At 33.1% G+C, this 19151-nt stretch overlaps 1 protein-coding gene across 1 annotated transcript; it reads left to right on the plus strand.

Annotated features, from left to right (window-relative positions):
• The first annotated feature begins 5726 nt into the window (after positions 1–5726).
• Positions 5727–14877, plus strand: LOC107480031 (protein MICRORCHIDIA 7). Its single transcript, XM_016100148.3, has 20 exons — positions 5727–6271; positions 8443–8517; positions 8664–8698; positions 8780–8858; positions 9278–9370; positions 9455–9539; positions 10666–10741; positions 10951–11079; positions 11162–11260; positions 11373–11474; positions 11718–11879; positions 11960–12055; positions 12894–12945; positions 13027–13138; positions 13237–13310; positions 13442–13800; positions 13891–13985; positions 14098–14185; positions 14419–14541; positions 14629–14877. Exons 1-20 carry the CDS (start codon positions 5815–5817, stop codon positions 14698–14700), a joined length of 2463 nt encoding a protein of 820 aa, XP_015955634.1. The 5' UTR covers positions 5727–5814; the 3' UTR covers positions 14701–14877.
• Positions 14878–19151: the final 4274 nt, after the last annotated feature.

The following is a 19151-nucleotide window of genomic DNA, read 5'->3' on the forward strand; positions in this document are numbered from 1 at the left end:
TTAATTTTTAGACTATTGATACAGTCTATACAACATATGCTGAAAGTGGAGACTCTTTAGGCCAAAAAAAGCAGACATGTAGGTTTTACATTCTTCGAAAAAGTTCAAATTGACTTTTAAAAATTGGTTAGGGTGTCTGTCATTTGAAATTATTTCAATATTTTTTGTGTGTTGAAAATGAAAAAAAAAATAGAGATAAGAAGTATCTTTTTTTCTTACCCACAATTCATGCCAACATGTTTCACAATGTATTAGGCCTTCTTGATCTTTTAAAAAGAGGTTAGTCCTTCATCGGTGATAATCAGATCTTATATATTAAAATAGCACTGCTAAAAATAGATGCATGTCTCTACTTCTCTTTATCTGTGATTGATATCCATATATTTTTTGTTTCAAATAAATCTCTAATCTCATCCACTGAGGGGGTCTATCTAAAAAAATATGAAATAGTTATCCAAAATTTCTTATAACAAAAAAAGTATTTAGATTTTAAGAAACTTACCCATTTACCCTTGTTCTTTTATCCAAGGATCCCTATTATCTAAAGTCATTACTAATTTGTTAAAACACATATTTATTTCTACCAAACCCTGTTTCTTTAGTAATACTCTCATATTAGGCAAGGTGATGGCCTATCATGATATGTAATAGTATTATATGGAATATATTGTATAAATGAATCATGTGATGAATCTTCCTTATTTTCCTTCGAATAAGTTTTCATAAAGTAGTTAAAAGATAGCCCCTTCAATGAGTCAAAGTATTTGAAGATATCTTACTTCTTGAAACGGATAAAAATTCAAATATAAAAAAAATGTCATTCTTGTTATACGGTTTCATGGCAACACCTACCATGATGTACCATTTTTTCTACAATTTTTAGAAAGTGCTTAGTACCTCTCTTTGGACCATATATTTTTTCGAATAAAAAAATTCTTATACCGTTATTCAACCATCTATGGATCCAATGTATTTAAATTTATTAATATTTTAAACTTTGATGTCTCATGCTACTTTTCCTTGGTCGAAACTTCACTTCCTGATTCAACTTGGTAGATATAGAAAAAATCTCTTGTTTGTAGCTATTAAGGACTATATAGCATTAATTTATAATGAATATATTTTTTTAAAATCATATATCAGAATTACTTTTTTATTGTATGAACAAATTATATAATAAATCTTTTTTAATTTTTCTTTGAGTAAGTTTTGATAAAGTTTGGCTAAATAAGACATTTTGTTTTACTTGATAACTGCAGCAAATAAAATACGATAACCAAGACTGTCATTGAGCTCCACTTGTGAGGGCAGATACATCAGTTACAGGTAATAAAATTATTTGACTTATATTAAAGGTTAATTAATTAGCATGTCCAAAATGTGAAAAGTAGTACTATATCTAGTTAGAGTCTAAATAAAAAAATCCTTTAGAATTTTATATAGAACTCATTAGTCTAAATGTTTATCCATCACATTTAACTGGATATCAAGCTTGCGAGATTAGAATATTAACAATTACAGTCCAAATTCACAAATATATTGCTAATGAAGCTTAATGTAAATACTGCATTGGAATTATAAATAATGTACTGCTACACTGATCACATGAAAGTCACATATAACATTTACCCTAAAATGCATTAGTCTAATAATTTCATACCAAAGTCATTCACCATACTTCGAAATAACCAAGTACCATAAATTAGCATACTTATGGCTGAACTAATACAAAAACCAAAATATTACACATATCAAAATGCAGAAACCTCTAAACATTGTCAATCTGATTCCATAACTGTATCAAAATATAGGAACCAAAATAATACGCAAACCAAATAACATACTAAGATCCAACCATGCTATTAATCATACATTATGTCTAATTATCACTCTCACTAATGTGCATCTTATGCCTCTTTCCACCCTTGCGACTGAACTTGTTCGTGAAAAATCCCAATTCATCTTCATTGTCAATATTTATAGGTAAAGATTGTTTCATCTCCATGATAGCTCTTTTAGATGGGTTTTTTCTTTGAGGTTGGTGACACTGTCCTCAATACCATCCTGATAATACCAAAATTATAATTTCACTTTTATGTATATAAAAAAAATACTTGTAAAAAAAGATGCCTTGTTAGCAATTATATTATATAAGCTCACCATAGAAAAAATAGAATCAGTGTCATTTTGCATATTGGCCAAAACTGCCGACACATTGATCGAGTCACTGCATCTATTGTCCTATAAATAGGCACCCAAAAATCCTACTTATACATTATAATATACATGCTAGCATAGTTAATATTTTCATTGTCAAAATGAAATAACTAAAGCACATACAGTTATAACATCAAAGGCGAGATTATGTACTTTCTTGGGGTGATTCATCTCTATAATCTCCTCATCATCACATATTTTCATGACAGTATAGACCTGGTCATATTGTTTAATGTTCGATGATTTAACGTTAACCTTGAAAAGTAACTTCCTATCCACCATGGTTTCCAAAGTCGGGGGTATCCATCTCCATCAAAAGCCTAGGATGTTTGTAAAATTCAATCAATATACTTGTTAAAAAAAATAAAGATCAACTGCATATCTTACATACTATACTTGTTTATTGTATGAACAAAATCATATAATGAATTTTCCTTAATTTTTCTTTGAATAAGTTTGATAAAGTTTGGCTAAGTTACACATTTTATTTTACTTGATAACTGCAGCAAATAAAATAGGATAACCTAAACTATCATTGAGCTCTACTTGTGAGGGTTAATACATCAGTTACATTGGATAAAATTATTTTACTTACATTGAAGGTTAATTAGCATGTCGACAATGTAAAAAGTAGTACTATTCAGTTATAATTTAAATAATACCTCGTTCTTGATCTGGTCAACTTGCCTCCCGCATAGCTGGATCGTTTCCCTATCCCACATTAACAATGTTATGCTACCCGTTCTGTCACATGTCATCACCTCAACTTTGAACCTGAATCAAACACATCAAAACATCAATGACACGAAGTCGGAACCCAAAATAATATCAATAAACTTGAAACAGAAAACATGCATTTTATAAATTTAACATATATGTCACACACACCTAAGTGATGCAGCTCCATGGGTGTGACCACATCTATCACACTCATATCTATTTCTAATAGGGGTTTCTACTTTTTTTGGACATTTTTAACATGATTTGTAATACCAATCATCCTTGCCAGATTTAATTGAAACTATTGTACTGGCAATTCATATAGGGCTTTCCTGCAAATAATAGCATGGAAATGTTAATATATAGCAATGAAAATAGACTAAGTAGATTCTTGTACTAATTGTCCTCGCTTGTGTTGAGCTGATGGCTTCTTCTATACTTTTAACAGTAATATCTCCCTTTTTTAGCTTGTCGGCACCAGATCCCGGGCCATGGGATGAAACTTGACTAATCTGGCCGAGTTTGCCGGTTTTTCAGAAAGCCTCCTTCAAAATTAATAAATACCGACATCACAATCCATACACAAAAGAATTTTCTTCTTGCATAATCACTCATTGTGGATGTTAACTAACTTGTTAGAGAAATCTCTAACCTCTTCCAAATCAGGATTAATACGTAACTTAGAATACTCAAAGTGACTTTGTCCTGATGTTTTTTCTATAAGAGAATATAAATTATTGTGAGCTACATGTTCTTGAATTGTTAATGCCATTAATAGTAAGCAAAACAATAACTTATTTAATGTAAACATATACCATTCCACTTGTTCGGTCTAAAGCATTGAGCTATAACTATCAGAGGCTCCACCCTTTCTCCTTTGAGATATGGTAGAATTTGGTCTACCATGTCTCCAAACAATACACACTCAATGCTGTTATTTCTGCATCACAATGTTAGAAGAATAAAAATTGTTACTAAGTACAGTCATAACAAAAGTGAACAAATCAAACTATTATAGAGAACTCTTACTCAAGGTCTTCGATCAAAATAGCCAAACGCTTTGTCTCTCTGCCTTTGTTAGTAATCAACTCTCTTGGATCTTCTTTTCCAACCACTTCACCAATGACATCTACACAACAATGAAAAGTCCAAAACAAATTAATTTTCTCACATGACACGTTTGTTAGATAAATCCACCAATGGTATCATTTTTTTTAATTTGCATTACCTATGAGTATTGAATCATCGATCTTGTCAGCTTGAAGCAGCTTCACAATAGGCTTAAAAGAAAATGTCTCTAGAAAAAAATTGGGATGAGGTACCGGAAGAACAGTGATCTTCTGTGAAAAATTAATAGTCTATCTATTTGTAGTATCTTGATTTTCTCTTTTTTATCCACCACTATGAAGTTAGACATTACGTACATGCTAAACTCCAAAATATTACTTCTCCACTTCTTGACCAATGGTTTTGGAATTGAAGCACGGATCCTACCACCCTAGAAATTTTGAAAACAGCATGTCAGTAGTAGAAACACGATTAGAAGCTTCAAAATAATTAGGTATACTATATATCCAACACAATTAATTTGATATCTTGAAGAACTATCTCAATGCCATTGATTTCTTTGTCATTGAATCTATTTGGGACTTCCCATAAGTGCACAACATAAACCTTAAAATTCCATTAAAGTTTTGTTGGATTGACATCCATTAACATATCATATATTTCTACCATGTTTATGCAGGTTCGGAACAAAAAACTCACTATTTTGGAATAGAAAACACTCTCAAATAGTTTCAGGGGTAATGGTTGAGGATGTGTCCTGAGCAACCTTTTATATAGGCAAGTTTAAATTTTGAAGAAGATGAGAATATGTTTTTTACCACGGCAATCCATTATTTAATTCACACAACTATCTACTATTTAGTTTCCACGTGTCAGCCAGTAAAGTTATGCACTTGTCAAACACAAAGAACAAAACTTGTCGAACAGCAACCTATCCACTACATTCTTATAATATAGTAACAGATACTATATTCTTCTTTTCTACTATTTTTTATTTCTCTTATTTTTTTGTTTTATATTTTTTATCGATAATTTAGTGTAAAATTTAAAATTTAAATAAAAAAGATGATTTTAAAATTTGATTTTAAATTTTAGAAACAATTTTATACAAAAAAATTAAAAATAAAATTTTTTTAACCTATAATTTAAAAACCAAAATCATATTTAATCGTTCTTTTATTAAGAAAAAGTCTAGGGACCAGCAGTTTTATTGAATTTTGGCCAGCATGTAATCAGCAGAAAAAGGTGAGCCATTCGATAAAATTTTACACTAATCTCACACCATTAAATTATCATTGATAACTAATTAATGGCTAACAATCACAAAAATTACTGCTTCTAGTATTGCTCTTTTATTAATACACAGTTAAATACACTGTTAGAAGTCATACAGTAACTCAAAAAAATATCAAGGCTTTTAATGTAAAACACGTCTATCTAAAAGTGGCACGAATACAATTTTTTTTAAAACTCCCAGGACCTTTCAAAAACAAAACGCTTTTCCCTCCAGAGCAAACACAGTAGACTGTAGAGTCTTCCCGAACGATATAAATTCCATAATAATGAAAAATATAAAAAAAATAAACAATAAAGTGAATAAACATATTAGAAAGTCGCGTTTGACCGTTTGTGAGCCCAGCAATTTTTCATTTTTCATTTTTTCATTTTTCTGGACTCTTGACTTGCCCCTTTCTGTTTCTATTTTCTATTTTACTTTTTCTTTTCGTCGAGCATATATTCTTGCATAGGCGTTGTTGAATCTTGCTGAATATTGCATCGCCACTTTCTATTTTTCGCTTCTTTGGAGAGATGGATGCATTCGTCAAACAGGAACTCACCGGCGATGTTCCCAATGTGCCCCCAGGGAGGACCCGAACTGGTGCCGTTTCACCCATTCCTCCTGGCTCCGCAGTTATTCAACTCAGTAGCAGCAGCGATTCCGATTCGGAGCCGGATTTGGACGGTTTGGTCGCCGGGGTAGTAGAAAGCACCATTTCGCCCGGAGGAGGGAGTCCGACCAAGAGGCGCAAGATGAATGACGATGGAGAGGTTCTTCCCCTTGGATTTTTGAGCCCTCTCCCTCCGCCCTTATCGCCATCCCCTGCGGTGCTGTCGTTACCGGCGCCGCAGGGGGCTTCTTCTTCGGCGCATCTGAACGGGACCACGAGCACCAGCGTGGCGCCGACTACTAGGGGAAGCAGGCAGTTTTGGAAAGCCGGTGATTTCGACGGTGCTCCTTCCAGCAGCTTCGAATCATCTTCAACCGGTGCGTATCTGTTTTTCTGTTAGGGTTTTATCGCTGCTTTCTAATTTCAAACCCTGTTTATTTTATGGCCATGTGATATTAGATGATATTACTTTTTCTGATTTATATCATATTACAGTTACAATTTCTTTGTTTAGAAAAAGATGCCATTTTACCGGGCATAACATTACAATTTTGAGGTATAGATGAGACTGGAGATTTTGATGGAGGGAAACCTTAATGCTGAGATTTTTGTGATATAAACTTCTAGATTTCATGTTATGAGTTGACTTTGGGAGAGATGGGAGTTCATTTTATCTTGGTTATCAGATGCAATCTTCTTACCTTAAAATGTTTCTCCTCTGGATATGCTTTCAATTCTTAAGATTGCATCAGTTCTGCAGTTATGAACTTGGAATGCAGAACGTCAAGTGTTTTACCTTCAGGATTCCTAATAGTTAAAAATAGCATTTATTACTCTTTGTTGTTAATTAATTTCCTTTGGAAATTTAAGATTTATATTTTTATTTTAAATGTGCTCTCTATTTAAAGCTTTAAATCCTAAAACCTTCACCATGTTGTACTTTTAGCAAGGTGAAGTTATATTGTTGTATTAGAGTTAAGATAGTTTTCTTTGGGGATAGTGGGGGGTCCTTATGGCTTATGTGCATGTAAGCATGATAGAATTGACTGTAGTCCTCAGGCAAATCCGTTTAATAAGTTCAGTTATATAGTTGTGGTTTCTTTTTTTACTTAGTCACCCAATTAAATGATTAGCTACTATTGCTATGAAACAATATTGAATCTTATTTGTGTTTAAAAAGATATATTGTACTTTAGCTTGCCTTTTCTTAAAGATGTAAAAATAAAAAATAAAAAATAAATGAAAAAGTTGAGTTGATTGAAAAGGAATGGATTTAGCAGCACTGGACTAGAAAAGGAAGAGGAGGACTATGTTGGAGGTCTCCTATTCTTTGTTTGGGTGATTAATAAGAGAACATAATACAATTCCTTTATCTTGTTTAGATAAGTTACAATTTCTAGCTTCCCTCTTACTAAATAAAATTTGGCTTTTTGAAGAAAATGAGTAGTAGATTCCTCTCGGTTCCAATTTATATATACAGTCCAAAACAAGAAAAATATTTTCTTTCCATCCTTACCTTTCCCCTCATCTTCTATTATCCATAGTGTGAGAATACAAGAGTCTCCATTAGTTTCATCTGTTAAATTGACAACTCCAATAGCTCTGTGGTAATTATGAAGGCCAAACCATCACATGGTGAAGCACACAACTATACCTCTGTCTAGGCAGTCCAAACATTGTGTCCCAATTTTTGAAAGAAAAGTGTGATCTTACTTGAAGATGAGGCGAGGGAGAGAATGTTTAGGGGAGTAATGTTTCCTTTAAGGGAGGAAAAGGAGCCAAGCAAAGTCAAGCATTTAAAACTCATGCCTAGCAGTTCTCTACAAGACTGCTTCCTCTTGCAAATAAGCCAAGTTTACAGGTTGGACTACATTGGCTGTGCTTGCACCTATCAGATAATGAAGCTCAATATGAGCTTGAAATTGTTTGTGTTTTTGAACAAACAAGATGTACTGAGTTGAACTTTTGATTCATGTTTCCCGTAAGGTATACCTGTATTGTGGAGTTATTTGTTTCACTATAGCAGCATTGCAGCTGTCAGTTCTTTTGCAAAGCAGTAACTTTAATAACCTATTGTTTATTTGAACAAAAAGCTCTACTGAGTTGAACTTTTGGTCCATGCCTCCCATTAGGTATAACTATCATCATTGTTGATTTATTTGTTTCACTATGGCAGCAATCAGTTCTTTTCCAAAGTAGGTATTTTATTAACCTATCCTCAACTCGGTCATTATGGGATCAGGTTTGATTTGATACCCTTGAATTTTGACAATAATTGACTAACATTAATTGCATGTCATAAGCCCATAACTCAATAAAGTATTTATTGTGAATATTCTGTTTGTTAATTATGCACTGGATAAATCCGAAAACTGCTTTTAAAATTTTGTATAGACTTTTTTTACTCATTTTTTAGTTGTTGTGTAGATTGTTTGAGCCTCGTAATTGAGGTTCCTTGGGTTAACCTCTTTGTTTTTCTTTAATATATTTTTTTTTATTTATTTTTGACAAAGAAATAATAACATGATATTTCTTAAATAATGTGCAGTTGGAATGGACCACGTCAGAGTTCATCCGAAGTTTCTGCATTCTAATGCCACAAGTCATAAGTGGGCTCTAGGAGGTAAATTGTAGATGTCTGTTAATTTGTTTGAATGGTTAATCATTTTCATGGTACAAAAATGTATTCATTGAATTCAGAATTTTTCCCTTTGGTTCTTGGATATTTATCACTACTAGGCATTCTTATATAAATATATTTTTATGCAGCTTTTGCTGAGCTTTTGGATAACTCGTTGGATGAGGTATGCCTCACTTGTTTTGAATAATGACGCACTTGTTGTGATTATTCCTTTTCCGGCCTACTTATTTGAATTTGACTTTAGGTTTGCAATGGCGCTACATATGTCAATGTAGATATGCTTGTAAATAAGAAAGATGGAACCAGGATGTTGCTGATTGAAGGTGTGCATCTCTTTATTGTAATTGAGTTGGAGTATGTTAGATGTAACTTTAAATACTGACTTTTGGTTGGTTAAGATAAAACAAAAATTAATTTTAGTCATTCAGCAAGTGTTACGGTAAGCTTTTATGTCAAAAGTACTTCTGCTAAACTGAAAAGTAGTAGCACGGAAAAATTGCTGAACATGTGTTGGATATTATGCATCATTTTATTCTGCCAAAAGTTCATTTGGGGTTTATAAAGTAAGTAAAAGCCAGTTGTAATGTGACAAATATGTGTTAAAAGCTTTTGCATCTATGATTTTAAGGATGTCGTATGAGTATTCCTAATAGAAGCATTGAAGCATTTTGATCTCTCCCTTCTTTCTTTTTTCTTTCTTTATTTGGAATCTCAAATGTTGGATTGCTAATTCTTTTTCCAGATAATGGTGGTGGAATGGATCCAGATAAAATGCGTCAATGCATGTCACTGGGGTATTCAGTGAAAAGCAAAATGGCAAATACAATTGGGCAATGTAAACATCATTTTGGGAAGAGTATAAATCTTATGACGATTTCATTTCAGACGGTATACTGATCCTTTGTTGTTCATGTGATAGATGGAAATGGCTTTAAAACAAGTACTATGAGGCTTGGGGCTGATGTGATAGTATTCTCTCGCTGCTCTGGCAAAGATGGGAAGAGGTTTGTTTGAGGGTCTCATTGTTTCATTCAATAATTTTTTTTCCTAGTTAACATGTGAAGTATGCATATTGATAAGAAAAACTATGACCTAGTTGTTTGATAGTTGTATTGTCCTCTAACATATCAAGATAATATCATTATTTTATGTTTTAGCTTTTGTTTGATTTGGGTTGCATGTTGTGGATGAGATCAAGCATTTAAATGATATCAGTTGAATGTTATGTTATCAAGAGATAATGTTTTTTTTTTAAGTTTAATTTTGATGCACTCACAGTATAGAGAGTTTTACACGGTCATCCAATCAGATTTATGCATTTAGATGCCTTTTTAACTTTTATGTAATGGGTTTGAAATTAGTTAACTTTTGTTGATGTGGCAATACACAATTGGTTGTTTGCGTAAAATTCTTTTTCACTCCCTGTACATGAAAATTAGATTCATGTTTTATTTCATAAGCTAAGATTAGTAGATTACGGTGTAAGGTATACTTTTGTCTTTAACGTTTTGAAAATTCTTTAAAACTACTGCTAATGTTTAATTTGATTCAATTTTACTGTCAACATTTGAAACAAGTTCTAAGTCTACCCCTATGTTAAATTTTTGGATGGTCAACAGTTAGTACCTAAATTTTGGGATGACGTGACTAAGCGTAAAATTCAAAAAAAAAAGATTGACTAACAGTTTACTTCAAAAAATTAATGATAGGAGTAAATTTGAAACTTATTTCTTAGATGAGACTAAAATTGAATCAAATTAAACAATGAGGGTAATTTTGAAGAATTTCAAAAGCTTAAAGGATAAAAAGCATATTTATCATTTGCATATTGGTGGAAGAAATTTTTGTAATTTTGAGAAGCATGCTCTGGGTGCCTTGGTTTATCACTCAGTTAGTAGTACTTGTAGTTGTCAGTTTCAGTTCTTTTTTTCCTGGATTATGATGATTTATTTTTGCTGGGATGAGCAGACCATGTATATTAGGCTTTCTGGACTGTATCACTAAGTCAGTTACACTAGTAGTAGTTGAATTTGTCTTCCTTCTACGTCTACTGCTATTATACATACAAGTTACATCATTAGTTACAATTCATGCTCTATTTCTAACTGGGTGATCTATCTTCGTTACTAGTGCTACACAAAGCATAGGCTTGCTGTCTTACACATTTTTGAGGAGTACTGGGAAGGAAGACATTGTAGTACCCATGGTAATTTCTTTGTTTACTGTTTTTATCTTTAAATTTTATCAAGTCTTAATTAATAGATTACAAGAGACCTTACCCTTGCTGCTTCTAAAGTTCTGAGGGATTGTTGATTGTTAGTGGTTTTGGTTTCGAGTTCTTTGACTACTTCTTCGTCGTTGTCTTTTGTTTCTTTTTTCCCCCTTCTGAATGTTGTTATACCTACTTATTGAAAGTTGGACTATGAAAGACGCGGACGGGAATGGAATAAGATGTTACGGACTTCTATTGAAGATTGGAATAAAAATGTTGAAACAATTGTGCATTGGTCACCGTTTTCAAGTGAAACAGATCTTCTTCGTCAGGTAATGACATTCTCTCTTGTGTGTGTGAGATAGAGCCGGGAAAAAGGGAAAAAAAAGAGGGGGAAAGAGAGTACACTTGTAGTTCAATCTGATGAAGGATCACGGCACACGTGTAATTATATACAATCTTTGGGAGGATGACCAAGGAGAGCTGGAGCTTGATTTTGATGCAGATCCACATGTATGTCTGATAATCAATATTTTGTTGCCCCCATACAGCAAAAGAGAGTAGTGATCCACTTTATTCTGGAACATATTTCGTTCAATTTTGACATGCTTATGGTTTGTCTCAGGATATTCAAATCAGAGGCGTAAACAGAGAGGAGAAAAACATACAGATGGCTAAAGAGTATCCCAACTCAAGACACTTCTTAACTTATAGGCACTCTCTAAGGGTAAGTTGTTGTTGTTGTTGTTCGTAGTTGTTTTAGAAACACAGCATATTGCAATCATGGTTTGCTAGCAATGTTTATTATTTGAAACTTTTGAAAGTTGACACTTGAGGCCTTAAAAAGAGAAAATTGATTAGACGTTGATTAAATGAAGAAGTGTTCATTTAGCGTTCAATATAGATGTCTACATATCTAAAGTTTTGTGTTTGTTTAAGTATGTTTCTCATTATTTTTTTGTCTATTTAGAGTTATGCCTCAATTTTATATTTGAGGCTTCCTCCAGGCTTCCGAATTATTCTTCGTGGGAAAGATATTGTGCATCACAATATAGTGAATGACATGATGTTGTCTCAGGAGGTGACATACAGGCCACAAGCTGGGATTGATGGGATCCCGAAGGATTCAAATGTAAAATCTCCATAAAATGTTTAAGGCTTAATCTTCCTTGCTTGTGGATCAGTGCAATTAAAATTTAGATCTTGTAACAGATGATTGCTATTGTTACTATTGGATTTGTCAAGGACGCAGTTCATCATATTGATGTTTCAGGGTTCAATGTCTATCATAAGAATCGCCTCATTAAGGTAGGGTTTGTCATGGTAAACACATCTTTTTCATCTTTTCTGAGGTGGCTATGAATGTAATGTTGCATGCAAAGCTAGTACTCCCTTCCCCTTCTCTCCTTATTATTCTTTTGCTGCTTCAATTATTCTATGTCCACTTGATTTTGCAATGACAACAGTAAATAACCGTTTTGACCCATGAAAGATCATGATTTTGGCAAAATGAATCCCAAAAAATTTAAATAACAAAATGACTCTCAAAGATATGTTCTGTTTGTCAAATTAAACCTGACATTTAGTCTACTTATATATTTATATACGTTTGGTTTATTTTGTCAAATAGAGCATATCTTTGGGGAGTCATTTTGTTGTTTGTATTTTTTGAGGTCCATTTTGTGAAGATTGTAATCTTTCACGATGCGAAATGGCTATTTACTCAGGTAACAAAATATACTTTCAAGTCGAAGTTTGCTTATGTTGAATTTAATTCACATTTGTTTGTTTTAAATTAATGCCAAACTTTTATGTGTAGTTAAAAAATTAGTGATTGCCAAGAAGCAATGTTGTTAGTGACTGGTATTGGCATTTTATTACTAGAGAATCATCAGACTTTGTGTACTGTTTGTTGTCAATGTTAATTGATTGATTTGTAGTATTTTTTGGGTTCATTCTGAACTGGGAAAAACATGTCCTAGCTATAAATTGTAAATTTGGACCAGATGAATTTGCATGTCTGTTTGCAATTGCAAAGCAAATTTATATCTTCTGATACCTTGTTTTGTTCAATCATCTAGAACTTTAACTTGGGAAGATATGGTCATTAGAAATTATTCTTACAGCCGTTTTTCATGGTTGTCAGCCATTCTGGAGGCTGTGGAATCCTGCAGGAAGTGGTGGTCGTGGGGTCATAGGTAGGTTTTTTCTCCCTTTCTTAAGCTTCTTTTAGTAACTTGACTATTCTCATTCATGATAAGATTCACTTCTATTTACAGGTGTTTTAGAAGCCAACTTTGTTGAACCTGCTCATGATAAACAAGGCTTTGAGAGGACTTTAGTTTTATCTAGATTGGAAGCGAAATTGGTACAGATGCAGAAAAGTTACTGGTGATTCTTGATTTTCCATTGGTTCTTTCATGATAATATAGCTTGCTTGAAGCATGAGTTGTTTTTGTTTTACTGAATTTATTTTCTACTTTATTTAGGGCCACTAACTGCCATAAAATTGGTTATGTCTCCAATCGAACCAGAAAACAAAACAACAGTTCAGTTGACAGAGGTATGACTTCATCCCTTGCTTTATTTTAGTTTCATTCACAATCATAATTATTGTTCATTGTGGGTAACATTTATTCTGTTTTTTGGTTTGAATAGCCTAGTGATATTTTATGAATGAATCCTGTTTTGTAGAGGCATCACCTGATTTTGTCCCAGAAGCTTCAAAAAGGAAGTATTCTGCCACAAATGGCAAGGGAACTCCATTGACATCAGATCAACCACATTCACAATTAAATCAGAAACGGAGCCGAAAAGAATCAGAAAAATATAGTGCCTACAAGAGCTCGACATCAAGGATGCCAAACTCATCTGGACAATCGTCATCTGCTGAGGATGAGAGTGATGAAATTACTGTTGTACCCAAGAAACAAGCAAAAGGGAGCAGTCAGAGGACATCTCTAGCTGAAAAATCATTTGGAAAAGAAAATGGAAGTTTTCCGGACATCCCATCTAGTGGAAGAAGCTTGCGGTCAGCACGAGTATCCAGGAAGGTTCTCCATTTGATTCATTCTCTTGATTTTTTTCCTTCCTGGTTTATATTTATTTCAAGAATTGATCCTCAAAGGGGTTGAACTTCGCAGGTACAGGATGTAAATGATGGTGAACATCCAGTATCAGATTCTGGTGCACTTACTCTGGAAAAGTTGCAAGAAGAGAATCGTGAGTTGAAGAAAAGGTACATTGTAATTTTAGGCGTCTAACTTCCTTCTTTTCATAGCATGTTGTGGTTTCTATGTTGGACTTTATTAACTCGTTATTCTCCTATCTGTTCACTTTCCGGATTAAAGATTAGAGAAGAAGGAGGAAGAAATATTGGGAGAAGTATTGGAGGCACTGCAGTACGAGAAAGAGAGGTGTAAAGCTCTGGAAACTCAGGTTTGGATTCTGATTTTTCTTTATTGATTTATGTTTGGAATTCTGTCTGAAATCAAGCTTGTTGGATTCTGACCACCTTTGTTATTATTATTATTATTATTATTATTATTATTATTATTATTGCCTTTTTCTAAAGATGCACATGGATTTCCGTTTCTGAAGCTGTTGGACATATTTGAGAGGTGCCCTTTTAAAATCTTGATTGCGTGTTTCATACAATATCTTGTTATCAGCTTCGTGATGCAGGAAAAAAGATTGAAGACTTGAATAAGGAGCAAGAAAATCTAATCGACGTGTTCTCAGAAGAGAGGGATCGACGGGATGCTGAAGAAAAAAGTTTGAGAAAGAAGCTTCAGGTTCCACTGTCTTTCTCTGTTTAATCCAGACTTTGTTGAATTCTGGTATTTTTGGATGAGGCTTACAAGATTTGTGTTATGTTGTAGGATGCATCAAACACAATACAGGAGCTGCTTGACAAGGTAAGGCTCCTGGAAAAGAAGTCGTCTGCTAGATAGATGAAGACGGACCTGCGTTTCTTGTGATGGCATTTTTGTAAGGATTGGATTTGCATAGTTTTCCTTGAGATAGGATATACTGATATTTTCCCCCCAATTATTTTGTATATATTTTATCTCGGATGAGATTAATTTTGACTATAAGTGGGCCGGTTGGAACCGGTGTGAATTACATAATCCTTTTTTATTTTGGGTTAAATGGGACAAAATCTTGAGCCACTAACAAACGGGGCAATGCATTCCCGAGAGTCATACTAAAAGAACAGCTTGGATTCAGAAACTAAGTGGCAAAAACAGTCAACAAATTCGCAATATTATAGAATAATTCGAGAAAAAAAATATTAAAAAGGACCTGCTTTAGAACATAAAAGTGAGATGAGGGGACCGCATGTTCCTGCCAGGAAAGCGGCAAGGATTTGAGGGGCTGGAAAGCGGGGAAACTGTTATTTTAAAAAAAATAAATATAATTCTTAGCATAATTACATTATAATATATGGTTTTGCTATGCATACGAGTACTTTTGTCAATAAGTTTAAAGAAGTTAGTCCTGACAATTATTCACACGTGCGTATATCACGTACTACTTTGTAGGGGTGTTTGTGGTGCGGTTTAGTTCGGTTTTTGAAGGAAAAGCCATCCGATCCGATCGTTTAATTAAGCTGCGGTTCGGTTTGGTTCGGTTTTTTTTCAAGGTCATCCGAACCAAACCAAACCAATTAAAATCGGTTTGGTTTGGTTCGGTTTGTTCGGTTTTTTCAATCAAATAAAAAAAATTCTACCATACTATTATGCAATGTCATAAGATTGAAATCAACAAGCCAAAATACACAATAGCTAACAAAGTCTTGATCTAATGAAATATAACGATAATAGAATTCAAATACGACAATTAAAGAAGTTTAATAACTCAACAGTCAACACAACTGAAAATAAAAATAAATTGTCATTAAAGCAGAAGGCAAAGCAGTCGGAGATCTGATGCTTGTTGATTCATTCGGAATAGGAACTGGAGGCAATCCAATGTCGCCCATATTCTCACTTGAACTGACGTCAAACTACATAAACAAGCAATAAAACAAACAATAAACAAATTAAACCAGCAAGGCAGCAATAAACCAACCCTAAACCAGCTATAAACCAAACAGAATTTGCACTTGATATTACATACGATCTTATAAAGTTGTATGTCACTTTCACTAGAGATTCATTTTGCTTATCTGCTTGTTGAACTGGTAAACTAACCCAACATTTTAATTAGCCCATATATATAATATACTTATATAGGAAGATAAATAAGTAAATAAAATGTACACACAGAAGGAAAATATATATAGTTAGCGGAATAGTGAAAATTAATTGATGTTTTTTTTTTTGGTTTCAATGAAAATGAATTGATTAAGAGGGAATTGAAAGAATGTTATAAAGGGTTCATAGGAAAAATGGAAAGTCAAGAAAGTGTAGCTGAATTCAATAAAATTCAGAACCTTCTAAAATGTTCACATCCACGCCCACAAAACCTTCTGTTTAATTCATATACAATGCATGCTAGCTAACTGCATAATTAAATCATGGCTTCCACAACATTTAACCAAACATGGCCTATTGATGATGGTCTAAGATAATTTTTAATAATTTCAGAATACCAACAAATTGGCACTTGATAATGTGAACAATAAACAATAAACAAGCTATAAACCAAGCAGAATTGGCACTTGATAATGTGAACAAGTGGCACTTGATAATGTGAACAAGCAATGAACAAATTAAACCAGCAAGGTAGCAATAAACACTAAACAGAATTTGAACTTGGCAATGAACAAATTGAACTTGGCAAATTAAACACTAAACAGAACAAAACTTGATAATCTCAAATTAAACCAACAATAAACCAAACAAGCAATGAACAAGCAATAAACCTTTATACCAACAAATTGAACTTGGCAATAAACAGCAATAAACCAAACAATAAACAAGCAAGGAACCAGAAACTGAAAGCCTCTATTTTAGAAGCCAAATTCAAAACTTTGATCCTACAAATAAATTGAAAAAAAAACAACTCCAATCATTCACCTATATCTGAAGCAAAAGGCAAACTATTTACTATTTTCCCATTGTTTTGCCCGTTTCTGTATTCATGTGAACAAACTGAACATTGAACAAAGTCACAAACTGAACAAACTGAACATTGAACAATAACCATTAACCAGCAAGCACCAAGCAGCAATACCAACAACAAGGCAAGAATGCATCAGTAAAGTTTACCTGAATAGATGGCTCGGGCTCCATATGCACTTGAATCGGTGGCTGTGTGGGAGGCTTTCTGGGTGGAGGCGGCGAGGTCGGAGGTGGTGAGGTGACCCTACAAAATTCAGAAACGCTGCTGGGTGGAGGCTTTCTGGGTGGAGGCGGTGACGTCGGAGGTGGTGAGGTCGGAGGTGGGGTTGGGGTAGTTTTAATTTTAGGGTTTTCTGAAGAACCGGTTCGGTTAGGGTTTTGGTGGCAAGAACCGAAAATCGAACCGAACCGCAAAAAACCGCAAAACATCACTTTTTCGGTTTTTTCGGTTTTCGGTTAATTCGGTTTTCAGTTTTTTCGGTTCGGTCCATCGATTTACTTCGGTCCGGATCGATTTTGAACACCCCTACTACTTTGCATATTCACGTATTCTTTTTCTTTTTTTCCTTTGATTTTTTTTCTTTTCTTTATTCTTATTAAAGGGTTGATTTATTTTTTTATTTTATTAAAATAATAAAACAAAAAAAATTATGAAAAGGTGAATCAAGAAGATGAAAAACAATATTATGAATTTTTGTTAATTATGACATTTTTTTAACTAATTATAAGTTATTTGAAAAAACAGCACAGGGATTTATTAACTGTGATATATAAAATTTTCTTAATCAATTATAAATCATCATAAATTTTTTTAATTTGTGGTCTATTAAAGATTATGTTATTCATCAAAAGATTCTTGTGTCATTTTTGCTGAATTAATTGAGTAGCATTAAACTTATATATAAGTCTAGCCATTCTTATATTATTTTTAACTAATTGATGTATTTTTTTGAATCCAAAATATATTTGAATTTATTTTATTAGTTGAGTAGTTAAGATTTTGGATTTATGATTCTTTAAAGATTTTTTATTTATTAATAAAAAATTTCTATATCATTTCTAACTAAATAATGTATTTTTGTATCATACTGTTTGTGGTATCGAATTTATTTTGTTGTTTGAGTGAGTTTTTGTGTTATTTTTGTGTCACATTTGAATTTATTTTTAATATATTTTTTAAATCCAAAATATATTTGAATATATTTTGTTGGTTGAGTGAGTTAAGGTTCTAGATTTGTGATCCTTTGAATATTTCTTGTGCATTCACTAAAATTTTCTGTATTATTTACAACTAAATAATGTGCTAAAACAAAATTGTTTCCACGAAAATTTGAGTTGCAAATTTAAAAATTTTGATAAAAAAGTGGATAAGTGAAAGTCTTCAAAGATAATTTCATTTCCAGAGATAATTTTTAAGTTTTCACGAAAATTTAAGTTTCAGGTTTAAAAATTTTGATAAAAAAAAGATAAATGAAGAGATCTTCGATAGCAATAACGATAACGATAATGTTAATGATGGAAGAGAAGAGAAAAGTGGGAGAAAAAAAATTCAAATGGAAAAAAAAAGAATGAAGAGGAGAAAAAATAAAGAAAAAGAGAAAAAGAGCGAAGAAGAAAAAGGAGGAGGAAGAGGATGAGGAGGAGGAGGAGGAGGAGAAAGAGGAAGAAGAAGATGAAGAGGAAGAGGAAAGCGAAGAAGAAAGAGGAGAAGGAAGAGGAACGTAAAGAAGAAAGAGGAGGAGGGGGAGGAGGAGGAATGCGAAGAAGAAGGAAGAGGAGGAGGAGGAGGAGGAAGAAGAACACGAAAAAGAAGAAGAAGACGCTCCTGCATGTAATCACGCTCTTTTAATGAGAGTGGTTTTGTTAGTGTTGAACTTGGATGACAATAATGCTTGGATGTGTAGCATATCTCTTAAAATTTTTTATATTGTGAAATAAATGATAGAGTGATTCTGTGTTGACTTTACAATATTAACTATATCTTTTATAATCTTAAACAAAATATTATGTTGTTAATGTAAGACCTAGAATTTTTGAAAAATCTTATTATGAGCTAATTTTAATTTACTTATTTATTAAAGATTTTAATTTCACAAATTCTTTTTATTAAAGGTGTTCTGAGGGTTACCTGAAACGTTGAGTCGGGTCTGAACGTGAGGTCTAGGTCCCTTCAAGTGGTAGCGTCCGACTTGTTAATGTCGTGGTGCTTTCTGTCCGAGTTTCTTGTGAGGAGGTGGGTGGTGGTACCTGTAAGAGACTCCGATGCTTAAGTTAGCATAGGCTTTAGGTAGGTTTTTAGTAGATTAGAACGTGAGTTATACCTGGGGGGTGCTAGT

Source organism: Arachis duranensis, chromosome 3 (assembly GCF_000817695.3).
Source record: "Arachis duranensis cultivar V14167 chromosome 3, aradu.V14167.gnm2.J7QH, whole genome shotgun sequence".
NCBI lineage: Eukaryota > Viridiplantae > Streptophyta > Magnoliopsida > Fabales > Fabaceae > Arachis > Arachis duranensis.

Bases quoted from the DNA above. Each gene is read 5' to 3' on its own strand.
- LOC107480031 (XM_016100148.3), top strand. From the start codon at position 5,815: ATGGATGCATTCGTCAAACAGGAACTCACCGGCGATGTTCCCAATGTG. The intron at 8,699-8,779 runs GTATGCCTCACT...ATTTGACTTTAG, and splicing joins TGGATAACTCGTTGGATGAG to GTTTGCAATGGCGCTACATA. The intron at 13,986-14,097 runs GTACATTGTAAT...TCCGGATTAAAG, and splicing joins AATCGTGAGTTGAAGAAAAG to ATTAGAGAAGAAGGAGGAAG.